This window comes from Pristiophorus japonicus, chromosome 10, assembly GCF_044704955.1.
Source record: "Pristiophorus japonicus isolate sPriJap1 chromosome 10, sPriJap1.hap1, whole genome shotgun sequence".
Taxonomy (NCBI): Eukaryota; Metazoa; Chordata; class Chondrichthyes; family Pristiophoridae; genus Pristiophorus; species Pristiophorus japonicus.
Window position 1 is genome coordinate 153,162,573 of NC_091986.1, and position 25,725 is coordinate 153,188,297.

General features: G+C 43.1%; 1 protein-coding gene across 2 annotated transcripts in view; it reads left to right on the forward strand.

Annotated features, from left to right (window-relative positions):
• parp4 (poly (ADP-ribose) polymerase family, member 4) overlaps positions 1-9,216 on the forward strand; it is a 265,891-nt gene extending 256,675 nt beyond the window's left edge. Inside the window, exons 34-36 of one of the 2 annotated variants that reach the window (XM_070892180.1) lie at positions 2,836-2,886; positions 5,779-5,911; positions 8,682-9,216. In XM_070892180.1, the coding sequence (XP_070748281.1) occupies positions 2,836-2,886; positions 5,779-5,911; positions 8,682-8,874 (377 nt within the window). In that variant the 3' untranslated portion in view covers positions 8,875-9,216. The remainder of the gene's footprint in view (positions 1-2,835; positions 2,887-5,778; positions 5,912-8,681) is intronic. The other variant, XM_070892181.1, reaches the window with a different exon arrangement.
• Positions 9,217-25,725: the final 16,509 nt, after the last annotated feature.

Genomic DNA, 25,725 nt, shown 5'->3' on the forward strand with positions numbered 1-25,725 from the left:
GAAAGCCGACGTGCGATCTTTGCAACCCATGGCTTGCCGGACATCCTAGTTAGTGATAGTGGCCCATGTTTCACAAGCTACGAATTCTGAGAGTTTATGTCGGGAAATGGCATCAACCACGTCAGGACTGCGCCGTTCAAGCCGGCCTCCAATGGCCAGGCGGAACGTGCGGTCTAAATCATTAAGCGAGGTATGCTCAGGATTCAAGGACCCTCCCTACAATGCCGCCAATCACGTCTCCTGCTGGCCTATAGATCCCGACCGCACTCGCTCACTGGGATCCCGGCCGCAGAGCTACCAATGAAACGGACACTCAAAACTCGGTTGTCCTTCATTCACCCAGTCCTGACCGACATAGTTGAGGGCAAGCGCCAGTCACAAAACGAGTACCATGACCGTAATGCGAGGGGGAAATGTATAGAAATAAATGATCCTGTATTTGTCCTCAATCACACCATGGGGCCCAAATGACTTGAGGGCACTGTAATTGACAAAGAGGGGAATAGGGTCATCGTGGTAAAACTCAACAATGGTCAGATATGCCGTAAGCATCTGGACCAAATAAAAAATAGGTTCAGCATCAACACGGAGGAACCTAAAGAACACCATGAGATGGAGCTCACAACACCGCCAGTGAACAAGCAACAAGAGCAATCAGCAGAATGCACAGTCCCTGCAGTCAGCCCGGACAGGCCGGAATCACCACAGGTGACAGACACTCACGTCAGTGTCCAACAACCAGAGCCCCAACTGCGGCGCTCCACGAGGGAGCGTACACCACCTGAAAGACTAAACCTATGATCCCAATAAGGCTTTTGCGGGGGGTGGAGGGGAGGTGATGTCATGTACGTAACCACAATGTAACACCACTGTATTACTGTATACACTCAGCATAGATGCACACCTTGACCACTAGGTGTGAACTTGTGGGAGACACTCCTTACCTGATCACACAGGTATAAAAAGGGAGGTCCCACACAAGGTCATGGTCTTTGGAGTCCTGTGAATAAAGAGTTAAGGTCACAGAATGACCTTGTCCCCTGAATGTGCCTCGTGTGGTTTCATATTGTAGAGTAAGGACTTTACAATAATAGCTCTCACCTTTTAGGAGTGCAATTTCCAAAATGGCACAACATTCTTTGGATATAGTGCCCAATTTAAATGGACCCTGAATAACCTTAGCACATTCCTAGTGAGAAACTAGGAATGGTGCCAACAGGTACTTGAAATGAAGAAGCATAATTTGTTATGGTTTAATGAGGCTATTGCACAAAATATGTAGTAGGCCGCAGCTCATAAAATGGTTTGACATCCCTCTCTGCGCATCAAGGAGTCTCAGGCCCAGGGCCTGCTCGGACGATTTTCAACCACTACTCAGCCATTTGGCACCAGTGCATTCGATCAGGAAATCAACTGAAGAAATTGCAATTTAACTAATTCGTCATTAGCTGTTGGAGCAACAGAATTCCTAATTATTTCATAGAAGTGGATCGCTAACTGAATGTTCCTTTGTTATATTTTCTTTGAGCTGGTACCAGTTAAATCTGCAGTTAGCCTTCGTCCAGTGGATTTTGTAACCTGAAGTACTGGTTAAAGAATTCAATACTTCTAGGATACATTCTAAATCCTGTTTTAAGATTCTGCAGTAGCAAAAGAATATGGTTTCAACTAAAGGATGTGTTTCAATCTGAGACTCATCGCTCTCCTTATCTCTGAACATTTTCTAATCATTTGTGCTGATGGCTTGACTGCAAAACAAACAGAGAGTGAGATAAAGGGCAGCCCTGCTTCATTCACCTTCTAGGCAGGAAAATTGTCAATTGCAAGTTGCTTGTTATTACACAAGTTGCCATAAACAGCAGTACTATGTTTTGCTATTGTATAATGTTCAGAAGATCACAAGATAAATATAGATGAGGAAGGTCATTCAGACTATCTTAGGTCATCCATCCAAAAGGACCCTAGTTGCCCACTGTAGAATCCAATTGTTTCTTAAACAATTCCAAAGTTTTCAACTCCACAACTATGTATGTCAGTTTTATGTGAAGAACTTCCTGACAAGTCCTAAATGTAACTTTTTAGTTTAAATCTATGTTCCTTGCCCTACTCACACTTTACTATGAAGTAATTTACAGGTTCACCTTTTCCTTACCATTTACTTATATATAAGCTCACCTCTTAGTTGTTTCCTTTCAAGGCTGTAACGCCCAAGTTTCTCCAATCTTTCATTATATTGCAAATGTATAATACTAGTGATCAGCCTTATGGCATTTCTGTGAACTGCCTCGAGCACTTAAATGTCATCCGTGTGTTTCACCAGTACTTAAGCTGTGCACTGACCATAGCACTACACAATTTGACAACAACTTCTCTAACTTTTACTCTACTGTTTTGACTATATATTTTATAATTTTCTTTGTTTATTGTTACTCTGAACATGTTGAACTTTTAGTCTAAGATCCCTAAATCTTAATTTTATTTATTTTAACACCTTTCGTGAAATACATGTTGTCCATTTATTGTTCCTATGTGCATCATTTTACACTTGTCTGCATTCAATTTCATCTGCCATTGTTCTGCCCACTTATATATTTTGTCCAATTCATTTTTGTATTTTCTGAGCTACCTCATCTGAATCCACTGTCCTTTCTAGTTGAATATCATCTGAAAATTTGACCAACATCTGAATCTGACTCCAAGCTAAATCAACAGTAGGCCTGTATTTATTTTAAATCAGATGTCTGTCAGTCCTTTGCCACTTTGCACCCAACTCTCTGCATCTTCTGTATGGAGCTGCTCACTCTAATCTAACTTTCCCTTCTTCATCTACTTTAGAATGCCTAGTTGAAAGAACTCTTCACAGACAATTTCCAACTTTTATCAAGGGTTTGTACAGATTACAATAAAAGTTCTTGAAGATCCTACTAATAAGTTTTGAATCCTGTTGTAATTTTCCACCATTGTTCACGATGTTTGAGGTGTGCGCGTTGTTACTGTTATGTCTGTAATGCACTTATGAATGACTCCACGAGGCAATGTGTTGTGCTCAAACTGTAGTGATCTTGGTCCTTTATTCGTAACTCCAGAGTGAGGCACAAGCATGGTGGGCAGCCTTTTATACTGGGTCCTGCACACCTATGCAGATGACCCTCAGGTCTCCCACCGCAGTGCCCTCTGATGGACAGCCTCTGCCACAGGGGCAGGAAACCCCGGTCTCCTCCAGTTGCACCCTCTAGTGGTGCCAGCATAGTTATATACACAGTGTAAACCTTATTGATTGTACATCAGGTAACAAGTCTCCATCTTATGCAACTATACAGTGACTACACAAAGTATATCTATAGTCTGCATATATAACGGTTACATTAGCAGACAAGGAGCCATCCTGCCCACCTAAGATATTGGGTCCTTGTTTCAAACAAGGTATACTTTGGCTGAACAGCTGCTGTATTTCCCTACATAGCACTGCACCAAATAATAATTCATTATGTAAAATACTTTGATACATTTCAATGGATGGCTTGTTGGCTGCAAGACAGAAAACAGAGAGTAGGGTAAAGGGTAGCTATTCAGAGTGGCAGAATGTGGGGATTGGGGTCCCACCAGGATCAATGCTGGGGCCACTGTTGTTCACAATTTATATTAATGATTTAGACTTTATAATCAAAAACAATTTCTAAATTTGCTGGTGACACCAAATTGGGAGGGATACAACACTGAGGAGGACTGCAACAACTTACAAGACATTAATAAACTTGCAGAATAGGCATATAATTGGCAGATGAATATCAACATAGATAAGTGTGAGATATTACATTTTGAAAAGAAAAATAAGGAGGTCACATATTGCTTGGAAAATAAGAATCTAAATGGGGTAGAAGAGCAAAAGGATCTGGGAGTACAAATACAGAACTCAATAAAAGTTGCGACGCAGGTCAATAAGGCCATAACAAAAACAATCCAAGCACTCGGGTTTATTTCTAGAGGGATAGAATTGAAAAGTAGAGAAGTTATGCTAAACTTATATCAAACCTTGGTTAGACCACACTTGGAGTACTGTGTACAGTTTTGGGATATAGAAGCACTGGAGTGGATGAAAAAAAGGTTTACAAGGATGATACCAAAACCATGAGGTTATACCTATCAGGAAAGGATGAACAGGCTGGGCTTTTTTCTCTGGAAAGAGAAGGCTAATGGGTGACCTAATAGAGGTCTTTAAAATTATCAAAAAGTGTTTTCATTTGTGAGGAAGAGCGAAACTAGAGACCATCAATACAAGATAGTCACCAAGAAATCAAATAGGGAACTAAGAAGAAACTTCTTTTCCCAGAGAGTGGTGAGAATGTGGTCTTTGCTATCGTGGAGAGTAGTTGAGGCAAATAGTGTACATGCACTTAAGGGGAAGTTAGTGAAGCATGAGGGAGAAGGGAATAGAGTGTTATGCTGATAGAGTTAGATGAAGAAATTTGGGAGGAGGCTCGAATGGAGCATAAACACCACTTTGGACTGGTTGGGCCAAATGGCCTGTTGCTGTACTGTATATTCTATGAAATGCTTTAAATGCAAATGTTAATAACATGGTAAAGATCTACCTTTTGTCAGGGAGATCAAGTTTCCCCATCTAGATTTCTAATATTTTGGCTTGTTAGTTTGGCATTTTCTCCTTTAATCTCCTTTTATTCTATCCTGATCCATTTAACTTTGAGGGATAGTATATTATCCATCCATAAGCACCAATTTATAAAATCATATTTTATTCCCAGTGAATCGAAAGACTCTTCAACGTGTCCAAAATAATTCATTGCATAAATTAAACAATTCATGGTTCTAAAGGAGAGAAATAAACTTCTAATTACTTATGAGGCATCTGTTGGTTTCACACTAATTTACAGGGATACAAGTTATGTATTATGAGAAATACATGGCCTCTTTTGTGTCCCACATTGGGAATGGCAGCCACTTACCATCACATTTGTGATACAGCCCATGGTGACACCATGCTATAACAAGATTGTTTTTAATTGATTTGTTCAGAAATTGAATGCCAAAATAGGACTTGTCCTGAGATTTGAGAAGGGTGGGCAAAGACATCTAAAGAGAGGGGGAGACAATAAAAATAATACATTTATAAAGGGCCAGGCAACAGTTTCCATTTACCCCACTCACTGAATTCCCAATCTAAGCTAACTTCATCCCTTGCATCTAATTGGGGAGGGGGAAGGAAATTGTAATCTTGACCAGCTTACTTTTACACATACACCTACACCTGCGTGACCCAGCAGGGACTTGGAAAGGTAAAATATGAGGAGGCAAAGAAAAACCTTGAGCTTCAAAACATATCTCAAATGAATGTATTTAAAATAAAATTAATCTGTTCAAATGTTATTGATTCAGAACAGTTGTAGATTTCATGATAACACAACAGTATTTCGAGCACACTTTAAAAGAATGCCTAGGGAAAGAAGAGTGTTAATTGAATTGAATTAAAATGTTTACGTGTCACAGCTCAGCAATTACTTGCTGACTTTTGTTATTGGGTTAGTAGCATCTATTTCATTACTCATTTTAAAAAAGCAGTTTTTAACGATTCTATCAATGTCAAATGATGTACATTAGCTAATATTTCAACGGAAATTACTTTTTGCATACAAATTGCTGTAATTTCTGTGCCTATTGATTTGTTTGACAAAACTTACATTAAAATCAGATTTTTAAATAATGACTTTGAAGGCTAGATTATGAAGCAGGCATTGACTAGAAAATATTTATCTTTGAAAGGTCACCGCGCAGCTGAAGAGATTGTATTGCTTATTGCTACACTCCTGATTCTACAGTTGATTCGTTTCACTGAACAGTTGAAAGGGATTAAGCTCAAATCCCTCTTCAGACTGGAGCAGACATTGGATTCAAGGTTTGTATAAAGTCTAGATTGAATGTTATTGGGGCAATGATAATATTGTGAATAATTTATGTTTTTTTCAAACATATTGGATTGTAGAATTAGTTATAATTTCAACTACACAAATTGAGATGGTCTTTAAAGTAACACTCACTTGTGGCATTGCTCGTGGATAGTACAGAAGCTGGGTTGCAGTTTTCAATACTTACCACAGTCCTGCTGCAACTTAATAACAAGTGATCCACCTATTGCTAACAAACAGCAAATTTACTGAAGCAATACATCACATTCCAGGCTCAAGATAAAAACATTTGGACACCTTATTGATACTGAAAAGTACATACCTCAATGTAAATGGTAAATATCATTTTTTTAAATCACATTTTACAAAACTAGCTCAAGATGCGAACAACTTTGTTCTTTGTTCTCCAAAAAGAACTTCCATTTATGCAGTAATACAAAAGCAAAATACTGCGGGTGCTGGAAATCTGAAATAAAAACAGAAAATGCTAGAAATACTCAGCAGGTCAGGCAGCATCTGTGGAGAGAGAAACAGTTAACATTTCAGGTCGATGATCCTTCATCAGAATTGGAAAACGTTAGCAATGTAACAGATTTTCAAGCAAGTGTAGGGGCAGGGAAAGGGGGAGGGGAGGAAAGAACAAAAGGGAAGGACTGATAGGATGGAAGGCAGGAGGGATTAAAAGACAAAAGGGATGATGGTGCAAGGCAAAAGGAGATGGTAGTGGGACAAGTTAAGAAACAAAAGATGACTAGATGAGGTGTAAATGGGAATAGCAGAATCATCAACAGCTGCCATGTGAGAGAGAAAAAAAAGGCTGTAAAGTGCCTAATCGAAAGATGAGGTGCAGTCCCTCGAGCTTTTACGTTGAGCTTCGTTGGAACAGTGTAAGAGGCTGAGGCCGGAGAGATCAAAGTGGGAGTGGAGCGAAGAATTAAAGTTACAGGTGTCCGGAAGCTTGGGGTCTTACAGACTGAACTGATATATTCCGCAAAGCAGTCACTCAATCTGCATTTGGTCTCCCAATGCAGAAGAGACCACATCATGAGCAGCGAATACAGTATACTAAATTGCAAGAAATACAAGTAAATCGCTGTTTCACCTGGAAGGAGTGTTTGGGGCTCTGGACAGTGGTAAGGGAGTAGGTAAAAGGGCAGGTGTTCCATCTCCTGCGCTTGCACGGGAAGGTATTGTGGGAAGGGGAAATGTTGTTGGGGGTGAATGAGGAGTGAACCAGGGTGTCACGGAGGGAGCAGTCTCTTCAGAATGCTGAAAGATGAAGGGAGGGGATCATCTTTTGCCTTGCACCATCATCCATTTTGTCTTTTAATCTCTCCTGCCTTCCATCCTATCATAGACCTTCCATTTTGTTCTTTCCTCCCCTCCCCCTTTTCCCTGCCCCTACACCTGCTTAAAAATCTGTTACATCTCTAACTTTTCCAGTTCTGGCAAAGGGTCATCGACCTGAAATGGTAACTCTGTTTCTCTCTCCACAGATGCTGCCTGACCTGCTGTGTATTTCCATCATTTTCTGTTTTTATTCCATTTATGTCGCACCTTTCACAACCCAAGCCATCCTACAGCACGACACAGCCAATTAAGTACTTTTGAAATGTAGTCACTGTTGTAATGTGAGGGAAATGCAGCAAACAATTTGTGCACAAGATCTCACTAATTGATGAGAAAAGTGACTGGAGAATCATTTTTTTTTAGTGATTTTAGTTTAGGGACCAATGTTGGCCAGAACACCGGGAGAACTCTCCTGGTACCCTTCAAATAGTACCCACCTGAGGAGGAAGACAGAACCTCAGTATAACATCTCATTTGAAAGATTTTTCCTCTGACTGTACAGCACTCCCTCAAGACTGCATCTAGATTATGTGCGCAAGTCTCTGGTGTGGGGCTCTTGTACCTGTAACTTTCTAACTCCGAGGCAAGTGTGCTTCTACTGACCAAGACTGGCACCTTAAATTCTTACTTCTAGATACTACATTAGATATTTTTGTTCTCCACTTCCAATGGTGAGTTTGCAGTATTTGCTTAAGGCACAAATATTTTTTCTTCTTGCTACTTTCTTCCTCAAAATGTTCCTAATTTTTCCTCTGTTACTTACATGATTATAAAAAAGGTATTTTGCTCTCCCTATTATTTCCCCACAGTGAATTTGCAGTTTTTCTGAAACAGTCTTTGATGCAGCACTACACACAGGAAGGTTTTCCGGCCCCCCACTACCCACTATTGAGTCTATAACTAGCAATAGAACAAGTCGTAATTCTCTTCAACTCCAGCCATAATGTCTGAGGTTAACATCAAAGTGCTTCATAGACATCCCCCTCTGGCAGGAGTCCAACCACACGGTTAGCTCAGCTTTTTTTTAAAGTAGCTTATACTATATAAAACACGTTATTTAAAAAAAAGAAATAATTTCTTCCCCACTTGTGCCTAATGACTACTTATAAATTTTCTCTCATTTATCATAATACACTCTAGGTATTGTAGTTCCACAGGAACAAGGAGACAACAGCAACTCCTATAGTGCATCTCATTCACACACACAATTTTGAGAACGTTCATTCTCCATGAATTAAAAAAACTTTTAGCAGATTTCAGATGTTAGTGCCTATATTAGTTTTAAGAGGAATATTACAAATCGCATGGCATTGTATACTAGCATAATTAAAAAAATGTTTACACCAGGAAAATTGGTTGGTTTATATTTTTATTGAATATATACTTAAAAACGTTCATTGGCTTCTGCAGAACATCATACCGGACACTAGAACATGTAAAAAAAGCCGTAGAATGGGCTAGAAATACAGACAGACAATATCCAGCAATCTGCAGTCGCCTGGAGCTAGGAAGAGACTGGGAATCAGCGACTCGACAGCTGTTGAAGATTGACCCTCTCAAAAAAGGCTCACCACTTCAGCAGTTGTTTAACTGGGAAAAATAAAAGAACAGGATGATGAATTAGGTAATAGTTTAATAATACTGGAAGCAGGAACTGTTCACTATACTCTGAACATTGTAGCTTTCAGCAATTGAAATCCAGTTTAACAAATCATTCAATGAATTCAACAGCATTTAAATATGGAAAAATATCTTACCTGGGGTATTAAAAGCAAAGAGGATAAGTATATTTCTAAACATAGTGGTAGGAAATGGTACAAATAAGTTTGTTTATTGTCTAAAATAGTAACATTTCCTGTTCTTTCACATTACATTGAGTTAATCTAAAATGCAACTTTGATGATTTTTAATGTAACAAAATCTGTGAACTTTTACTGGCTAACATTAAACAAATAATTTTCCTTTTTCATGGATTATGTGCTTTCTTTGCTTGAACTGAATTTATGGGGCTGAAATTACCCCTTCCTTTAAGGCCTGTTACCGCCGGAAATTGGCAGCCACGCTGCGGAGTGGAATGGCCGCCGATTTTTTGTGGAATGGCCGCCATTTTGAAAATTCCGCTCTTGCGATGACCCGCTCCTCCCACTACCACTCCGCTGCTGCTGATCCATCCTAAGTGTGTCACCGTCGATGTTCTCCCCCCGCCCCCCCGATCGCGAAATTCCGCCGAGAAAATCTTGCTCCCGCTGCGCGGTGCTTTTTCTGCCGGTGCGCTCTGCTTGGAGTGTGCTCAAAATGGCAGTGTGGCTGCCATTAAAGGGGAGGGCCTGCTGCTGCGGTCGCTATCTTTTCTTTTTGTTGACTGACTGCCATGTCGGGCCGACAATTATGCCCCCGGGTTCGGCCGGGCCGCCAACAGGCAGCTTGGCACCCCCTCTTGGGTGCCAGGCCACTGGTCTGGCCGAAACCCTCCCTGGTGGTCCAGTGGACCTAACTTAAATAATGGCAGCGGCTCTCCCCTTTAAGAGATGTGGTGAGGCGCCAGCACGATGCCGTCATCAGCGCTACGCTGATGAGTGACAGTGAAGCACAGTCTGCCCGCCCCCAACTTCTGCCCCTCTAGTGTGCGAACTTCCGCTCACCGTTGTACTTCCGCCCCCATTATGACCGACTTCCGGGCTGCTGTAAAAAAAAAGCCAAAGAGCAGAATTTTGCTCGAGGCCACCACATCAACCACGCCAGTAAAAACATCTGAAACAGGGTAGATGTGCCGCATTTCCGACAGTGGGCAATTTCAGCTCCTATATCTCCCCAGACTGAAAGTCGCCTCGCTACTGGTCATAAAATTCTTATGGATAATATATACAGATTTGTTGAAGGCAAATCGTGTCTGACTAACTTGATTGAGTTCTTCAATGAAATAACAGAGAGGTTTGATGAAGATAGTGCAGTTGATGTGTATATAGACTTTCAAAAGATGTTTTATAAAGGGCCAAATAATAGACATATTGCAATTAAAGGGGCAGTGGCAGTGTGGATATGAAATTGGCCAAGACTGAAAGCAGAGGGTAGTGGTGCACTGTTGTTTACAGTGGTGTTCCCCAAGGGTTGATATTAGGTTTACTGCTCTTTTTGATATATATTAATGACTTGGACTTGTGTATAGTGGGCATAATTTAAAAGTTTGCCGATGATACAAAGCTTAGAAATGTAGTAAATAGAGAAGAAGAAGTAGCAGACTTCAGGAAGATATAGTCAGACTGGTGAAATGGGCAGACAAAATTGAATGCAGAGAAGTGTGAAATGATCCATTTTGGAAGGAAAAAAATGAGAGTATAAACTAAATGGTAAAATTTTAAAGGGGGTGTAGGAACAGACAGACCTGGGGTTAATATGCACAAATCTTTGAAGGTGCAGGGCAAGTCGATAAGGCTGTTAAAAGCTTACTGGATTCTTGGATTTATTAATAGAGGCATTGAGTACAAAAGCAAGGAAGTATTGGTTAATCTTTATAAATCACTGTTTAGACCTCAGCCACAGTATTGTGTCCAATTCTGGGCACCACACTTAAGAAAAGATGTCAAGGCTGTGGAGCCGGTACAGAGAAGATTATCAAAATGGTAACAGGGATGGGTAGACAGGGAGAAATCGTGGCAGGAGGGTCAGTAACCAAAGGACACAGATTTAAGATAATTGACAAAAATGTCAGGATGGAGATGAGGAAAATTTTTTTTTTTTTTACTCAGTGAGTAAACAAAGAAGTAAAAAGAAATCGAAGTGTGATGTCACAGCCAAGCGGGTAAGTGATTGGCTGGTGGATTTGGTGAGTATTTAATCTTTTTCTTTTTCTTTTTATTTCCTTATCAATAGATAATCTTTGGCAAAAATGGGATGAGGTCCTACAAGCTGAATTTAGGGAGCTAGGAGTTAAATTAAAAAGTAGGACCTCAAAGGTAGCAATCTCAGGATTGCTACCAGTGCCACATGCTAGTCAGAGTAGAAATAGCAGGATAGTGAAGATGAATGCGTGGCGGGAGGGATTCAAATTCCTGGGACATTGGAACCGGTTTTGGGGGAGGTGGGACCAGTAAAAACCGGACGGTCTGCATCTGCGCAAGACTGGAACGAATGTCCTAGGGGGAGTATTTGCTAGTGCTGTTGGGGAGGGTTTAAACTAATATGGCAGAGGGATGGGAATCTATGCAGGGAGACAGATGGAAGTAAAGTGGGGGGCAGAAGCAAAAGGTAGAAAGGTGATAAGGAAAGGTGGAGGGCAGAGAAATCAAAGACAAAAATCAAAAAGGGCCACATTACAACATAATTCTAAAAAGACATAGAGTGTTAAAAAAAACAAGCCTGAAGGCTCTCTGTCTGGATGAATTAACTGCGCAGATAGCTGTTAACGGATATGATGTAATTGGGATTACGGAGACATGGCTCCAGGGTGACCAAGGCTGGGAACACAACATCCAGGGGTATTCAATATTCAGGAAGGATAGACAGAAAGGAAAAGGTGGTAGAGTAGCGTTGCTGGTTAAAGAGGAGATTAACGCAATAGTAAGGAAGGACATTAGCTTGGATGATATGGAATCTGTATAGGTAGAGCTGCGGAACACCAAAGGGCAGAAAACGCTAGTGGGAGTTGTGTACAGACCACCAAACAGTGGTAGTTAAGTTGGGGATGGCATCAAACAGGAAATTAGGGATGCGTGCAATAAAGGTACAGCAGTTATCATGGGTGACTTTAATCTACATATAGATTGGGCTAACCAAACTGGTAGCAATACGGTGGAGGAGGATTTCCTGGAGTATATAAGGGATGGTTTTCTCGACCAATATGTCGAGGAACCAACTAGAGAGCAGGCCATCCTAGACTGTGTCTTGTGTAATGAGAGAGGATTAATTAGCAATCTTATTGTGCGAGGAAGAGTGACCATAATATGGTAGAATTCTTCATTAAGATGGAGAGTGGCACAGTTAATTCAAAGACTAGGGTCCTGAACTTAAAGAAAGGTAACTTCGATGTTATGAGACGTGGATTGGCTAGGATAGACTGGCGAATGATACTTAAAGGGTTGACGGTGGATAGGTGATGGCAGACATTTAAAGATCACATGGATGAACTTCAACCATGTCTGGCATAAAAATATAACGGGGAAGGTGGCTCAACCGAGGTTAACAAGGGAAATTAGGGATAGTGTTAAATCCAAGGAAAAGGCATATAAATTGGCCAGAAAAAGCAGCAAACCTGAGGACTGGGGGAAATTTAGAATTCAAAGGAGGAGGACAAAGGATTTAATTAGGAGGGGGAAAATAGAGTATGAGAGTAAGCTTGCAGGGAACATAAAAACTGACTGCAAAAGCTTCTATAGATATGTGAAGAGAAAAAGATTAGTGAAGACAAATGTAGGTCCCTTGCAGTCAGAATCAGGTGAATTTATAATGGGGAACAAAGAAATGTCAGACCAATTGAACAAATACTTTGGTTCTGTCTTCACTAAGGAAGACACAAATAACCTTCCGGAAATACTAGGAGGATCTAGCAAGAAGGAGGAACTGAAGGAAATCCTTATTAGTCAGGAAATTCTGTTAAGGAAATTGATGGGATTGAAGGCCGATAAATACCCAGGGCCTGATAGTCTGCATCCCAGAGTACTTAAGGAAGTGGCCCTAGAAATAATGGACGCATTGGTGGTCATTTTCCAACATTCTATAGACTCTGGATGTTCCTATGGATTGGAGGGTAGCTAATGTAACCCCACTTTTTAAAAAAGGAGGGAGAGAGAAAACGGAATTATAGACCGGTTAGCCTGACATCGGTAGTGGGGAAAATGTTGGAATCCATTATTAAAGACGTGAAAGCAGTGACAGGATTGGTCCAAGTCAGCATGGATTTATGAAAGGGAAATCATGCTTGACAAATCTTCTAGAATTCTTTGAGGATGTAACTAGTAGAGTAGACAATGGAGAACCAGTGGATATGGTATATGTGGACTTTCAAAAAGATTTTGACAAGGTCCCATACAAGAGAATTGTGTGCAAAATTAAAGCACATGGTATTGGGGGTAATGTATTGATGTAGATAGAGAACTGGTTGGCAGACAGGAAGCAAAGAGTAGGAATAAATGGGTCCTTTTCAGAATGGCAGGCAAGGACTAGTGGGGTACCACAACGTTCAGTGCTGGGACCCCAGCTATTTACAATATACATTAATGATTTGGACGAAGGAATTGAATGTATTATCTCCAAGTTTGCAGATGATACAAAGGTGGATGGCAGTGTGAGCTGTGAGGAGGATGCTAAGAGGCTGCAGGGTGACTTGGACAGGTTAGGTGAGTGGGCAAATGCATGGCAGATGCAGTATAATGTAGATAAATGTCAGGTTATCCACTTTGGGGGCAAAAATAGGGAGGCAGAATATTATCTGAATGGTGACAGATTAGGAAAAGGGGAGGTGCAACGAGACCTGGATGTCATGGTACATCAGTCATTGATCAGTCACAGCAGGCGGTGAAGAAGGCAAATGGCATGTTGGCCTTCATAGTGAGAGGATTTGAGTATAGGAGCAGGGAGGTCTTACTGCAGTTGTACAGGGCCTAGGTGAGGCCACACCTTGAACAGTTTTGATCTCCTAATCTGAGGAAGGACATTCTTGCTATTGAGGGCATGCAGCGAAGGTTCACCAGACTGATTCCTGGGATGGCAGGACTGACATATGAAGAAAGACTGGATCGACTAGGCTTATATTCACTGGAATTTAGAAGAATGAGAGGGGATCTCATAGAAACATATAAAATTCTGATGGGATTGAATAGGTTAGATGCAGGAAGAATGTTCCCGATGTTGGGGAAGTCCAGAACCAGGGGTCACAGTCTAAAGATAAGGAGTAAGCCATTTAGGACCGAGATGAGGAGAAACTTCTTCACTCAGAGAGTTGTGAACCTGTGGAATTCTTTACCACAGAAAGTTGTTGAGGCCAGTTCATTAGATATATTCAAAAGGGAGTTAGATGTGGCCCTTGCAGCTAAAGGGGTCAAGGGGAATGGAGAGAAAGCAGGAATGGGGTACTGAAGTTGCATGATCAGCCATGATCATATTTGAATGGTGGTGCAGGCTCGAAGGGCCGAATGACCTACTCCTGCACCTATTTTCTATGTTTCTATGATCCCAATGCATTGCCTAAAGGGTGGCAAGAGCAAATTCAACAGTAACTTTCAAAAGGGAATTGGATATATACTTAAAAGGAAACATTTTCAGGGCTATGGGGAAACAGCAGGGCAGTGGAACTAATGGGTAGCTTTCAGAGAGCCAGTACAGGAACGATGGGCTGATTGGCTTCCTTCAGTGTTATATGATTCTATGTTTGAGAATTCAAGTTTGTTGCTGTAGGAGTGTCACCATGGGCTCAATGGACTTTTTAATTTGTGCAAGCATAGCACAAATTTATTAACCGAATTGATCATTAAGATTTTCCTCTTTGTTGCACCTGGGAAATGCTCAGTACCCTGGCGTAGCGAGGAGGAAATAAGAACTTAAAAACATAAGAAATAGGAGCAGGAGTAGGCCACTTGGCCCCTTGAGCCTGCTCCGCCATTCAATAAGATCATGGCTGATCTGATCTTGGCCTCAACTCCACTTTCCTGCCCACTCCCCATTATCTTTGACGCCCTTATCATTCAAAAATCTGTCTATCTCCACCTTAAGTATATTCAATGACCCAGCCTTAACAGCTCTCTGGGGTAAAGAATTCTAAAGATTCACAACCCTCTGAGAGAAAAAATTCCTCTCATTTCCATTTTATTTGGACAACCCCTTATTCTGAAACTATGCCCTCTGGTTCTAGATTCCCCATGAGGGAAAACATCCTCTCTGCATCTACCCTGTCAAGCCCCCTTAGAACCTTATATGTTTCAATAAGATCACCTCTCAATTCTTCTAAACTCCAATGAGTATAGGCCCAACCTGCTCAACCTTTCTTTGTAAGATAACCCATTCATCTCAGGAATCAATCTTGTGAACCTTCTCTGAACTGCCTCCAATGCAAGTATATCCCTCCTTGAATAAGGAGACCAAACTGTACGCAGTACTCCAGGTGTGGTCTCACCAACACCCTGTACAGTTGTAGCAGGACTTCCCTACTCCATCCCCCTTTCAATAAAGGCCAACATTCCATTTGCCTTCCGAATTACTTGCTGTACCTGCATGCTAACTTTTTGTGTTTCATGGACCACAGCATTTTATAATCTCTTCCCCTTTTAAATAATACATTTTTTTTTTATTTTTCCTACCAAAGTGGATAAGCTCACATTTTCCCACATTATACTCCATCTACCAAATTTTTGCTCACTCACTTAGCCTATAAATATTCCTTTGCAGATTAATTGCATCCTCCTCACAACTTGCTTTCCCACCTATCTTTGTATCATCAACAAATTTGGCTATATTACACTCGCATCCAAGTCATTAATATAGAGTATGAATAGTTGAGGCCCCAGCACTGATCTCTGTGGCACCTCACGAGTTACAGTTTGCCAACCTGAAAATGACCCATTTATCCCGACTCTCTGTTTTCTGTTAGCTAGTCAATCCTCTATCCATGCTAAGATATTACCCCCAACCCCGTGAGTTCTTATCTTGTGCAGTTACCTTTTATGTGGCATCTTATCGAATGCCTTCTGCAAATCCAAATACACTACTTCTACTGATCCTCCTTTATCCACCCTGCTCGTTACATCCTCAAAGAACTCCAGCAAATTTGTCAAACATGATTTCCCTTTCATAAAACCATGCTGATTCTGCTTGATGATGATTTTCTATATGTCCTGCTACTACTTCCTTAATAATGGACTCCAGCATTTTCCCAATGACAGATGTTAGGCTAACTGGTCTATAGTTTCCTGCTTTCTGTCTCCCTCCTTTCTTAATTAAATAGGGGCATTACATTTGCGGTTTTCCAATCCACTGGGACCTTTCCAGAATCTAGGGAATTTTGGTTGATTTCAACCAATGCATCCACTATCTCTGCCGCCACTTCTTTTAAGACCCTAGGATGCAGGCCATCAGGTCCACGGGACTTGTCTAATTTTTCTCTAGTGATAGTGATTATTTTAAGTTCCCCCCTCCCAGTAGCCCCTTGATTATTAATTATTGGGATACTTTTAGTGTCTTCTACCATGAAGACCGATACAAAATATTTATTCAAAGTCTGCCATTTTCCTGTTTCCCATTATTAATTCCCGAGTCTCATCCTCTAAGGGACCAACGTTTACTTTAGCTACTCTCTTCCTTTTTATATACCTGTAGCAGCTCTTACTGCCTGCTTTTTATATTTCTTGCTAGTTTACTCTCACAATCTGTTTTCTTTATTATTTTTTTAGTCATCCTTTGCTGGTTTCTAAAAATGTCCTAATCCTCTGGCCTTCCACTATTCTTTGCAATATTGTATGCCTTTGTGTTCAATTTGATACCATCCTTTACTTCCTTAGTTAGCCACGGATGGTTCATTCTTCTCTTGGAGTCTTTCTTTCTCACTGGAATATATCTTTTCTGAGAGTTATGAAATATCTCCTTCAATGTTTCCAACTGCTTACCGACCATTTTACCCTTTAATTTATTTTCCCAGTCCACTTTCGCCAACTCTGCCTTCATACCTTTTAATTGCCTTTATTTAAGTTCAGACACTAGTTTGAGACTTAGCTTTTTCACCCTCAAACTGAATTTGAAATTCTACCATGCTATGATCACTCTTCCCAAGAGGATGCTTTACTATGAGATCATTAATTAATCAATCCAGTCTTATTATCAGATCTAAAATAGACTGCTCCCTGGTTGGTTCCACAACTTATTGTTCTAAGAAACCATCCCCAATACACTCTCTAAACTCTTCCTCAAGGCTATCTTTGCCACAACATATTTTTTTTAAAAACCATCCTGCATACACTCTATAAACACTTCCTCAAGGCTACCTTTGCCAATTTGATTTGTCCAATCAATATGAAGATTAAAATCGCCCATGATTATTGCAGTACCTTTCTTACAAGCCTCCATTATTTCTTGATTTGTACTCTGTCATATAGTGTAACCACTGTTAGGGGGTCTATAGACTACTCCCACCAGTGACTTCTTTCCCTTATTATTTCTTATCTCCACCCAAATTGATTCTACATCTTGATCTTCTGAGCAAATATCTTTTGTCATTACTGCACTGATCTCATCCTTTATTAACAGAGCTACCCCACCTCCTTTTCCTTTCTGCTTAGCCTTCTGAAATGGCAAATGCCCCATAATATTCAGTTCCCAGCCTTGGCCACCTTGCAACCACATTTCTGTAATAACTATAAGGTCATACCCATTTATTTCTATTTGTGCCATTAACTCATCTATCTTGTTACAAATGCTGCGTGCGTTCAGATAGAGTTTTTAATGTTGACTTTTTACCATTTTTCCCTCCTCTGACTCCACTTTCTGATGCATTCTTATGTTTAAACGTTCTGTCCCTTCCTGTCACACCCCGGTTATCATTACCCCTATCACTACCCTGCACTATTGCCTTCTCTTTTCTCTTTGACTCTTTTAATTTCTGCCTGATCCCTCCCCGACTATTTAGTTTAAAGCCCTATCTGCAGCCCTAGTTATTCGATTCGTCAGGACCGAACAGCTCCCTCTTATCCCAATACTGGTGCCAGTGCCCCGTGAATGAAACCCATTTCTCCCACACCAATCTTAGAACCACGCGTTCATCTCTCTGATCTTATTTACCCTATGCAAATTTGCTCGTGGCTCAGGTAGTAATCCAGAGATTATTACCTTTTGAGGTTCTGCTTTTTAATTTAGCCCCTAGCTGCTCATTCTCCCTCAGGAGAACCTCTTTCTTTGTCCTTCCTATGTCATTAGTACCTACATGGACCACGACAGCTGGATCTTTCCCCTCCCACTCCAAGTTCCTCTCCAGCCAAGAGGATATGTCCTTAACCCTGGCACTGGGCAGGCAACATAGCCTTCGGGACTCACACTCTCGGCTGCAGAGAATACTATATGTCTGATATGTCCTTACTATACAGTATAAATGCACACGAGGCCCATACTTGAGAGAAGGTCACTCTGTGACCAGTTACTTTTATTACCAAGACCTCAAGTGATGAAGGTGTGTGGAGCTTCCCCTTTTATACCTGAAAGTCCATGTTAGGAGTGTCTCCCACAAGTTCCCCTTGTGGTCAATGTTCTCAAGGTGTACAACTTAGGTCAGCTTATACATGGGTTACAATGATAGTTGAATACATGACATCACCTCCCCCCCAAAGTCTTATTGGGATCACAGGTTAAGTCTCTCTGGTAGTTTACGCTCCCTTGTAGAGCGCCTGAGTTGGGGCTCCGGTTGTTGGATGCTGGCCTGAGTGTCTGCTGTTTGCGGTGCCTCAGGCCTGTCCGGACTGCACACAGTGACTGGGCTCTCCTCCACTTGGTTCCGGTGTTCGGTCACCTGTGGTAGAGTAAACTCGACATCGTGTTCTTCCTCTGCTTCTTCTATGGGGTTGCTGAACCTCCTTTTAGTTTGATCCACGTGTTTGCGGCAGATTTGTCCATTGGTAAGTTTAACTACCAAAACCCTATTCCCTTCTTTGGCAATCACAGTGCCTGCAAGCCATTTGGGCCCTGCAGCGTAATTAAGGACAAAAACAGGGTCATTGACATTGCGCCCTCGCATTCCTGTCATGGTAGTCACATTGTGACTGACTCCTGCTCTCAACAATTTCTTTCATAGTAGGGTGTATAAGGGATAACCTGGTTTTGAGCGTCCTTTTCATTAGCAGCTCTGCGGGTGGAACCCCTGTGAGCGAGTGTGGTCGGGATCTATTAGCCAACAGGAGGCATGATAAGCAGCTTTGTAGGGAACCCCCTTGGATTCTGAGCATCCCCTGTTTGATTATCTGCACTGCTCGTTCCGTCTGGCCGTTTGAGGCCGGCTTGAACGGTGCCGTTCTGACATGGTTGATTCCATTGCCTGCCATGAAGTCCTGGAATTCAGTGCTTGTGAAGCACGGGCCATTGTTGCTGACCAAAACATCCGGTGGACCATGGGCGGCGAACATTGCCCGTAGACTTTCTACCGTGGCAGAGGATATGCTTGAATTTAAAATGGTACACTCAATCCATTTGGAGTAGGCGTCTACTACAATCAAAAACATTTTTCCCATGAAAGGACCTGCGTGGTCCACATGGATGCGTGACCATGGCTTGGCGGGCCAGGACCAGGGGCTAAGGGGGGCTTCCCTAGGTGCGTTGCCCAGCTGAGCGCACGTGTTGCACCTGCGAACACAAAGTTCCAGGTCTGCATCTATCCCTGGCCACCAAACGTGTGACCTGGCAATTGCCTTCATCATGACAATGCCCGGGTGCTCATTGTGAAGTTCTCTGATAAACACCTCTCTGCCCCTCTGGGGCATGACTACTCGGTTTCCCCACAGTAGACAATTGGCCTGAATCGAGAGTTCATCCTTGCGCCTATGAAACAGTTTAAATTCCTCAGAGCATGCCCCGTACGTGACTGCCCAGTCCCCATTCAGGACACATTTCTTAACTAAAGACAGTAGCGGGTCTTTATTTGTCCAGACTTTAATCTGACGGGCTGTCACAGGTGAGCCTTCGCTTTCGAAAGCTTCAACAACCATGACCATCTCAGCATCATGCTCAGTTAAGATAGATTACAAAAGTAAACTTGCGCAAAACATAAAAACAGATAGTAAAAGCTTTTACCGATATATAAAACGGAAGAGAATGACAAAAGTAAATGTTGGTCCATTAGAAGATGAGAAGGGGGATTTAATAATGGGAAATGTGGAAATGGCTGAGACCTTAAACAATTATTTTGCTTCGGTCTTCACAGTGGAAGACACAAAAACCATGCCAAAAATTGCTGGTCACGGGAATGTGGGAAGGGAGGACCTTGAGACAATCACTATCACTAGTGGGGTAGTGCTGGACAGGCTAATGGGACTCAAGGTAGACAAGTCCCCTGGTCCTGATGAAATGCATCCCAGGGTATTAAAAGAGATGGCGGAAGTTATAGCAGATGCATTCGTTATAATCTACCAAAATTCTCTGGACTCTGGGGAGGTACCAGCGGATTGGAAAGCAGCTAATGTAACGCCTCTGTTTAAAAAAGGGGGCAGACAAAAGGCAGGTAACTATAGGCCGGTTAGTTTAACATCTGTAGTGGGGAAAATGCTTGAAGCTATCATTAAGGAAGAAATAGCGGGACATCTAGATAGGAATAGTGCAATCAAGCAGACGCAACATGGATTCATGAAGGGGAAATCATGTTTAACTAATTTACTGGAATTCTTTGAGGATATAACGAGCATGGTGGATAGAGGTGTACCGATGGATGTGGTGTATTGAGATTTCCAAAAGGCATTTGATAAGGTGCCACACAAAAGGTTACTGCAGAAGATAAAGGTACGCGGAGTCAGAGGAAATGTATTAGCATGGATCGAGAATTGGCTGGCTAACAGAAAGCAGAGAGTCGGGATAAATGGGTCCTTTTCGGGTTGGAAATCGTGGTTAGTTGTGTGCCACAAGGATCGGTGTTGGGACCACAACTGTTTACAATATACATAGATGACCTGGAAGAGGGGACAGAGTGTAGTGTAACAAAATTTGCAGATGACACAAAGATTAGTGGGAAAGCGGGTTGTGTAGAGGACACAGAGAGGCTGCAAAGAGATTTAGATAGGTTAAGCGAATGAGCTAGGGGATGGCAGATGGAATACAATGTCGGAAAATGTGAGGTCATCCACCTTGGAAAAAAAACAGTAAAAGGGAATATTATTTGAATGGGGAGAAATTACAATATGCTGCGTGGAAAGAGGGACCTGGGGGTCCTTGTGCATGAATCCCAAAAAGTTAGTTTGCGGGTGCAGCAGGTAATCAGGAAGGCGAATGGAATGTTGGCCTTCATTGCGAGAGGGATGGAGTACAAAAGCAGGGAGGTCCTGCTGCAACTGTACAGGGTATTGGTGAGGCCGCACCTGGAGTACTGCGTGCAGTTTTGGTCACCTTACTTAAGGAAGGATATACTAGCTTTGGAGGGGGTACAGTGACGATTCACTAGGCTGATTCCGGAGATGAGGGGGTTACCTTATGATGATAGATTGAGTAGACTGGGTCTTTACTCATTGGAATTCAGAAGGATGAGGGGTGATCTTATAGAAACATTTAAAATAATGAAAGGGATAGACAAGATAGAGGCAGAGAGGTTGTTTCCACTGGTCGGGGAGACTAGAACTAGGGGGCACAGCCTCAAAATACGGGGGAGCCAATTTAAAACCGAGTTGAGAAGGAATTTCTGCTCCCAGAGGCTTGTGAATCTGTGGAATTCTCTGCCCAAGGAAGCAGTTGAGGCTAGCTCATTGAATGTATTCAAATCACAGATAGATAGATTTTTAACCAATAAGGGAATTAAGGGTTATGGGGAGCGAGCGGGTAAGTGGAGCTGAGTCCACGGCCAGATCAGCCATGATCTTTTTGAATGGCGAAGCAGGCTCGAGGGGCTAGATGGCCTATTCCTGTTCCTAATTCTTATGTTCTTATATGTTCTTATGTTCTGTTGCCCCCTCAGTGGTGGCTAGTGGGAGCCTGCTGAGTGCATCGGCGCAGTTTTCAGTGCCCGGTCTGTGCCGAATTGTGTAGTCATAGGCGGCTAACGTAAGTGCCCACCTTTGTATGCGGGCCTATGCATTCGCATTTATGGCTTTGTTGTCGGCCAAAAGGGATGTTAGGGGTTTGTGATCTGTCTCCAGCTCAAATTTCCTGCCAAACAGGTACTGGTGCATTTTTTTTACTGCATATACACATGCTAGCGCTTCCTTTTCTACCATCCCGTAGCTCCTTTCTGGCTGAGACAGACTTCTGGAGGCATAAGCTACCGGCTGTAACTGACCATTGGCATTCACATGCTGCAACACACACCAGACCCCATAAGACGACGCATCGCATGTTAGAACAAGTTTCTTACATGGGTCATATAATGTTAACAGTTTGTTGGAGCATAACAAGTTGCATGCTCCATCAAAAACTCTTTCCTGGCTGTCCACCCAGACCCAATTGCGACCTTTGTGGAGGAGCACGTGTAGCGGCTCTAACAGCGTGCTCAATTTGGGAAGAAAGTTACCAAAATAGTCCAGGAACGAACACAGCTCCATCGTGTTACGGGGTCTGGGTGCTCTCTGGATCGCTTCCATTTTGGACGCAGCGGGTCTGATCCTGTCTGCTGCTACCCTCCTCCCCAGGAATTCTACCTCTGGAGCTAAGAAGATGCACTTCGCCTTTTCCAGTCGCAGCCCTACCCGGTCCAGTCTGCGTAGCACCTCCTCCAGGTTGTGGAGGTGTTCTTCAGTATTGCGACCCGTGACGAGGATGTCGTCTTGAAAAACCACCATCCTTGGAATCAACTTGAGGAGGCTTTCCATATTTCGCTGAAAGATCGTGGCGGCCGAACGAATCCCGAACGGACATCTGTTGTACTCAAACAACCCCTTGTGTGTCATGATGGTGGTCAGCTTCTTCGACTCACTCGACAGCTCCTGGGTCATGTAAGCTGAGGTCAAGTCCAATTTTGAAATAAGTTTGCCACCGGATAGCATCGCAAAGAGGTCCTCCGCTCTCGGTAGCGGGTACTGGTCTTGGAGTGACACCTGATTGATGGTGGCCTTGTAATCGCCACATATCCTGACCGACCCATCCGCCTTGAGCACCGCACAATCGGGCACGTCCAGTCACTGAATTCGACTGGCGAGATGATGCCTTCCCTCAGCAGGCGGTCCAATTCGCATTCTATATTTTACCGCATCACATACGGCACCGCTCTGGCCTTGTGGTGCACTGGCCTGGCATCCAGGTTTATGTGAATCACTACCTTGGCCCCCATGAAAGTGCCGATGCCGGGTTGAAATAATGAGTCAAATTTGTCCAGGACCTGTGAGCATGATACTCGCTCCACAGAAGAAATTGCATTGACATTGCCCCATTTCCAGTTCATGACAGCAAGCCAACTCCTCCCCAGTAGTGCGAGACCGTCTCCCGGGACAATCCAGAGTGGCAACCTGTTCTCCGAATCTTTGTGGGTCACGACTACTGTGGCGCTGCCTAGCACCGGAATGATCTCCTTTGTATATTCCGTAGCTGTGCGTCAATCGACAATAATTTTGGCCTCCTGGCCTTGGACACCCACAACCTTTCAAACTGTTTGATACTCATCTGGGACTGGCTGGCCCCCGTGTCTAGCTCCATTAATACTGGGATGCCATTGAGGAGCACTTTCATCATTATCGGTGGCGTCCTGGTATATGTGCTCCACATGAACTCGCTGAACTTCAGCTTCCAGCGATTTCCCCCAGTATTCATTTGACCTCGTAAAGCTTACATTGGGCCCATCCTCCTCGTACATCAACCTGGCTGCAGGCTTCCTACACCTACGCGCCAAGTGACTGCTGACGTTGCAGTTTCTGCAGGTATATTGCTGATACCTGCAAGCTCTGGCTGGGTGTTTGCCTCCACACCTCCGGCATGAGCTGGAGGCCCCGTTGTTGGAAACAAAAGGTCCATTACCAGTCGATCGTCTCTGACTGTCTCTGTAACTGTCCTTAAGCACACCATTAACAGGTGTCGATGGCCCCATTACTGGCCGCATTGTCCATTGCGATGGCATGAATCGCCGTTCAGCTTGCCATTCTCTCTGTTGAATTCCCCCTTTGGGTTTGACTACATGCTGGGGCATGTCCGATTGCCCTTGTCTGCCTAGAGAACTGTGTGCTGGGTTAACAATGTTGACTCCATGGTCGTTTACTGCATTTGAGCCAAGATTTTTGTTATACATCATTGTGGTCTCTTCCTCCCCTGGGCTATCAGAGCCGCCGCTTTCAAGGTCAAGTCTTTGGTCTCAATCACTTTCCTGAAAACTCCAGCGAGCCCGATGCCCTCAATAAAAAAGTCTCGCAGCATCTTCGCTCTGCATGCATCTGTGAACTTACATAGGCTCGCCAGTCACCGGAGATCTGCCATGAAGTCAGGAACGCTTTGCCCTTCTCGCCGCCGGTGCGTGTAAAACCGGTGTCTCGCCATGTGCATGCTGCTTGCCGGTTTAAGGCGTTCCCCGATCAACTTCCTGAGCTCTTCGAACGTCTTGTCCGCCGGCTTCACTGGCGCTTGAAGATCCTTCATCGGGGAGTACGTTCTGGATCCACAAACCGTCAGGAGGTGAGCCCTGCATTTGTCGGCCGAACCCTGTCCCAACCATTCCTTAGTGACAAAACTTTGCTGTAGTCTCTCAATAAAGTCGTCCCAATCATCACCAACACAGTATCTCTCTTCTGTGTTGCTAGTGGCCAGTTTCTCGTCGCCAATGATATGTCCTTACTATACAGTATAAATGCACACGAGGCCCATACTTGAGAGAAGGTCACTCTGTGACCAGTTACCTTAATTACCAAGACCTCAAGTGATGAAGGTGGGTAGAGCTTCCCCTTTTATACCTGAAAGTCCAGGTTAGGAGTGTCTCCCACAAATTCACCCCCTTGTGGTCAATGTTCTCAAGGTGTACAACTTAGGTCAGCTTATACATGGGTTACAATGATAGTTGAATACATGACACTGTCCACCTAACTATACTGTCCCTTACCACTACTGTAGTATCCTTACACCTTACTATAGAATCACACGAGGCATGTACTGCAGACAAGGTCACTACGTGACCTGAATCTTTATTCCCAGGACCAAGAAGTGCTGACCCTGCGTGGGACCTCCCTTTATATACCTGGATGACCAGGTGAGGAGTGTCTCCCACAAGTTCATCCCCTGTACAGTGTACAGTGTTGTTACGTAAAGGTTACAGTTATGTGAAGGTTACAAACATGACAACTACCACATTTCTTTTTACTTTCACCCCCCACCCCCCCCAACTTGAATGGCCGCCGTACCACGGTGCTGTGGTCAGTTTGCTCATTCTCCCTGCAGTCCCTGCTCTCGACCACACTGGGAGTAAGAACCTCATACCTGTTGGACAAGAGCAAGGGTTGAGGCTTCTCCATCACGACAACTATTTTAGAGTTGTAGCTGTAAAACATAAACATTAAATCAAGTGCCCACTTGTGTTTTGGGGGGGTTTTTTGAGGGCACCAGACACCCAAATTATACATGTGCCCCCTGGCTAAAAGTGGGGGAGGGCACTAAAACCGACACAATAAACAAATTAAACTTTTGCAGTAACTTAAATCAAATTAAAATTTGGCTGCCAGGGTGCACTCCAGTCCTTCTGGTGCCCCCCTCTCGCGGAAGGCCGCGAGCGTACCGGCGGACACCGCATGCTCCATCTCCTGGGACACCCTGGCTTGAATGTAACCGTGGAAGAGAGGGCTGAATGACCCCCTCGACCGCCCGCTGCCTGGAACAGGAGATGGCC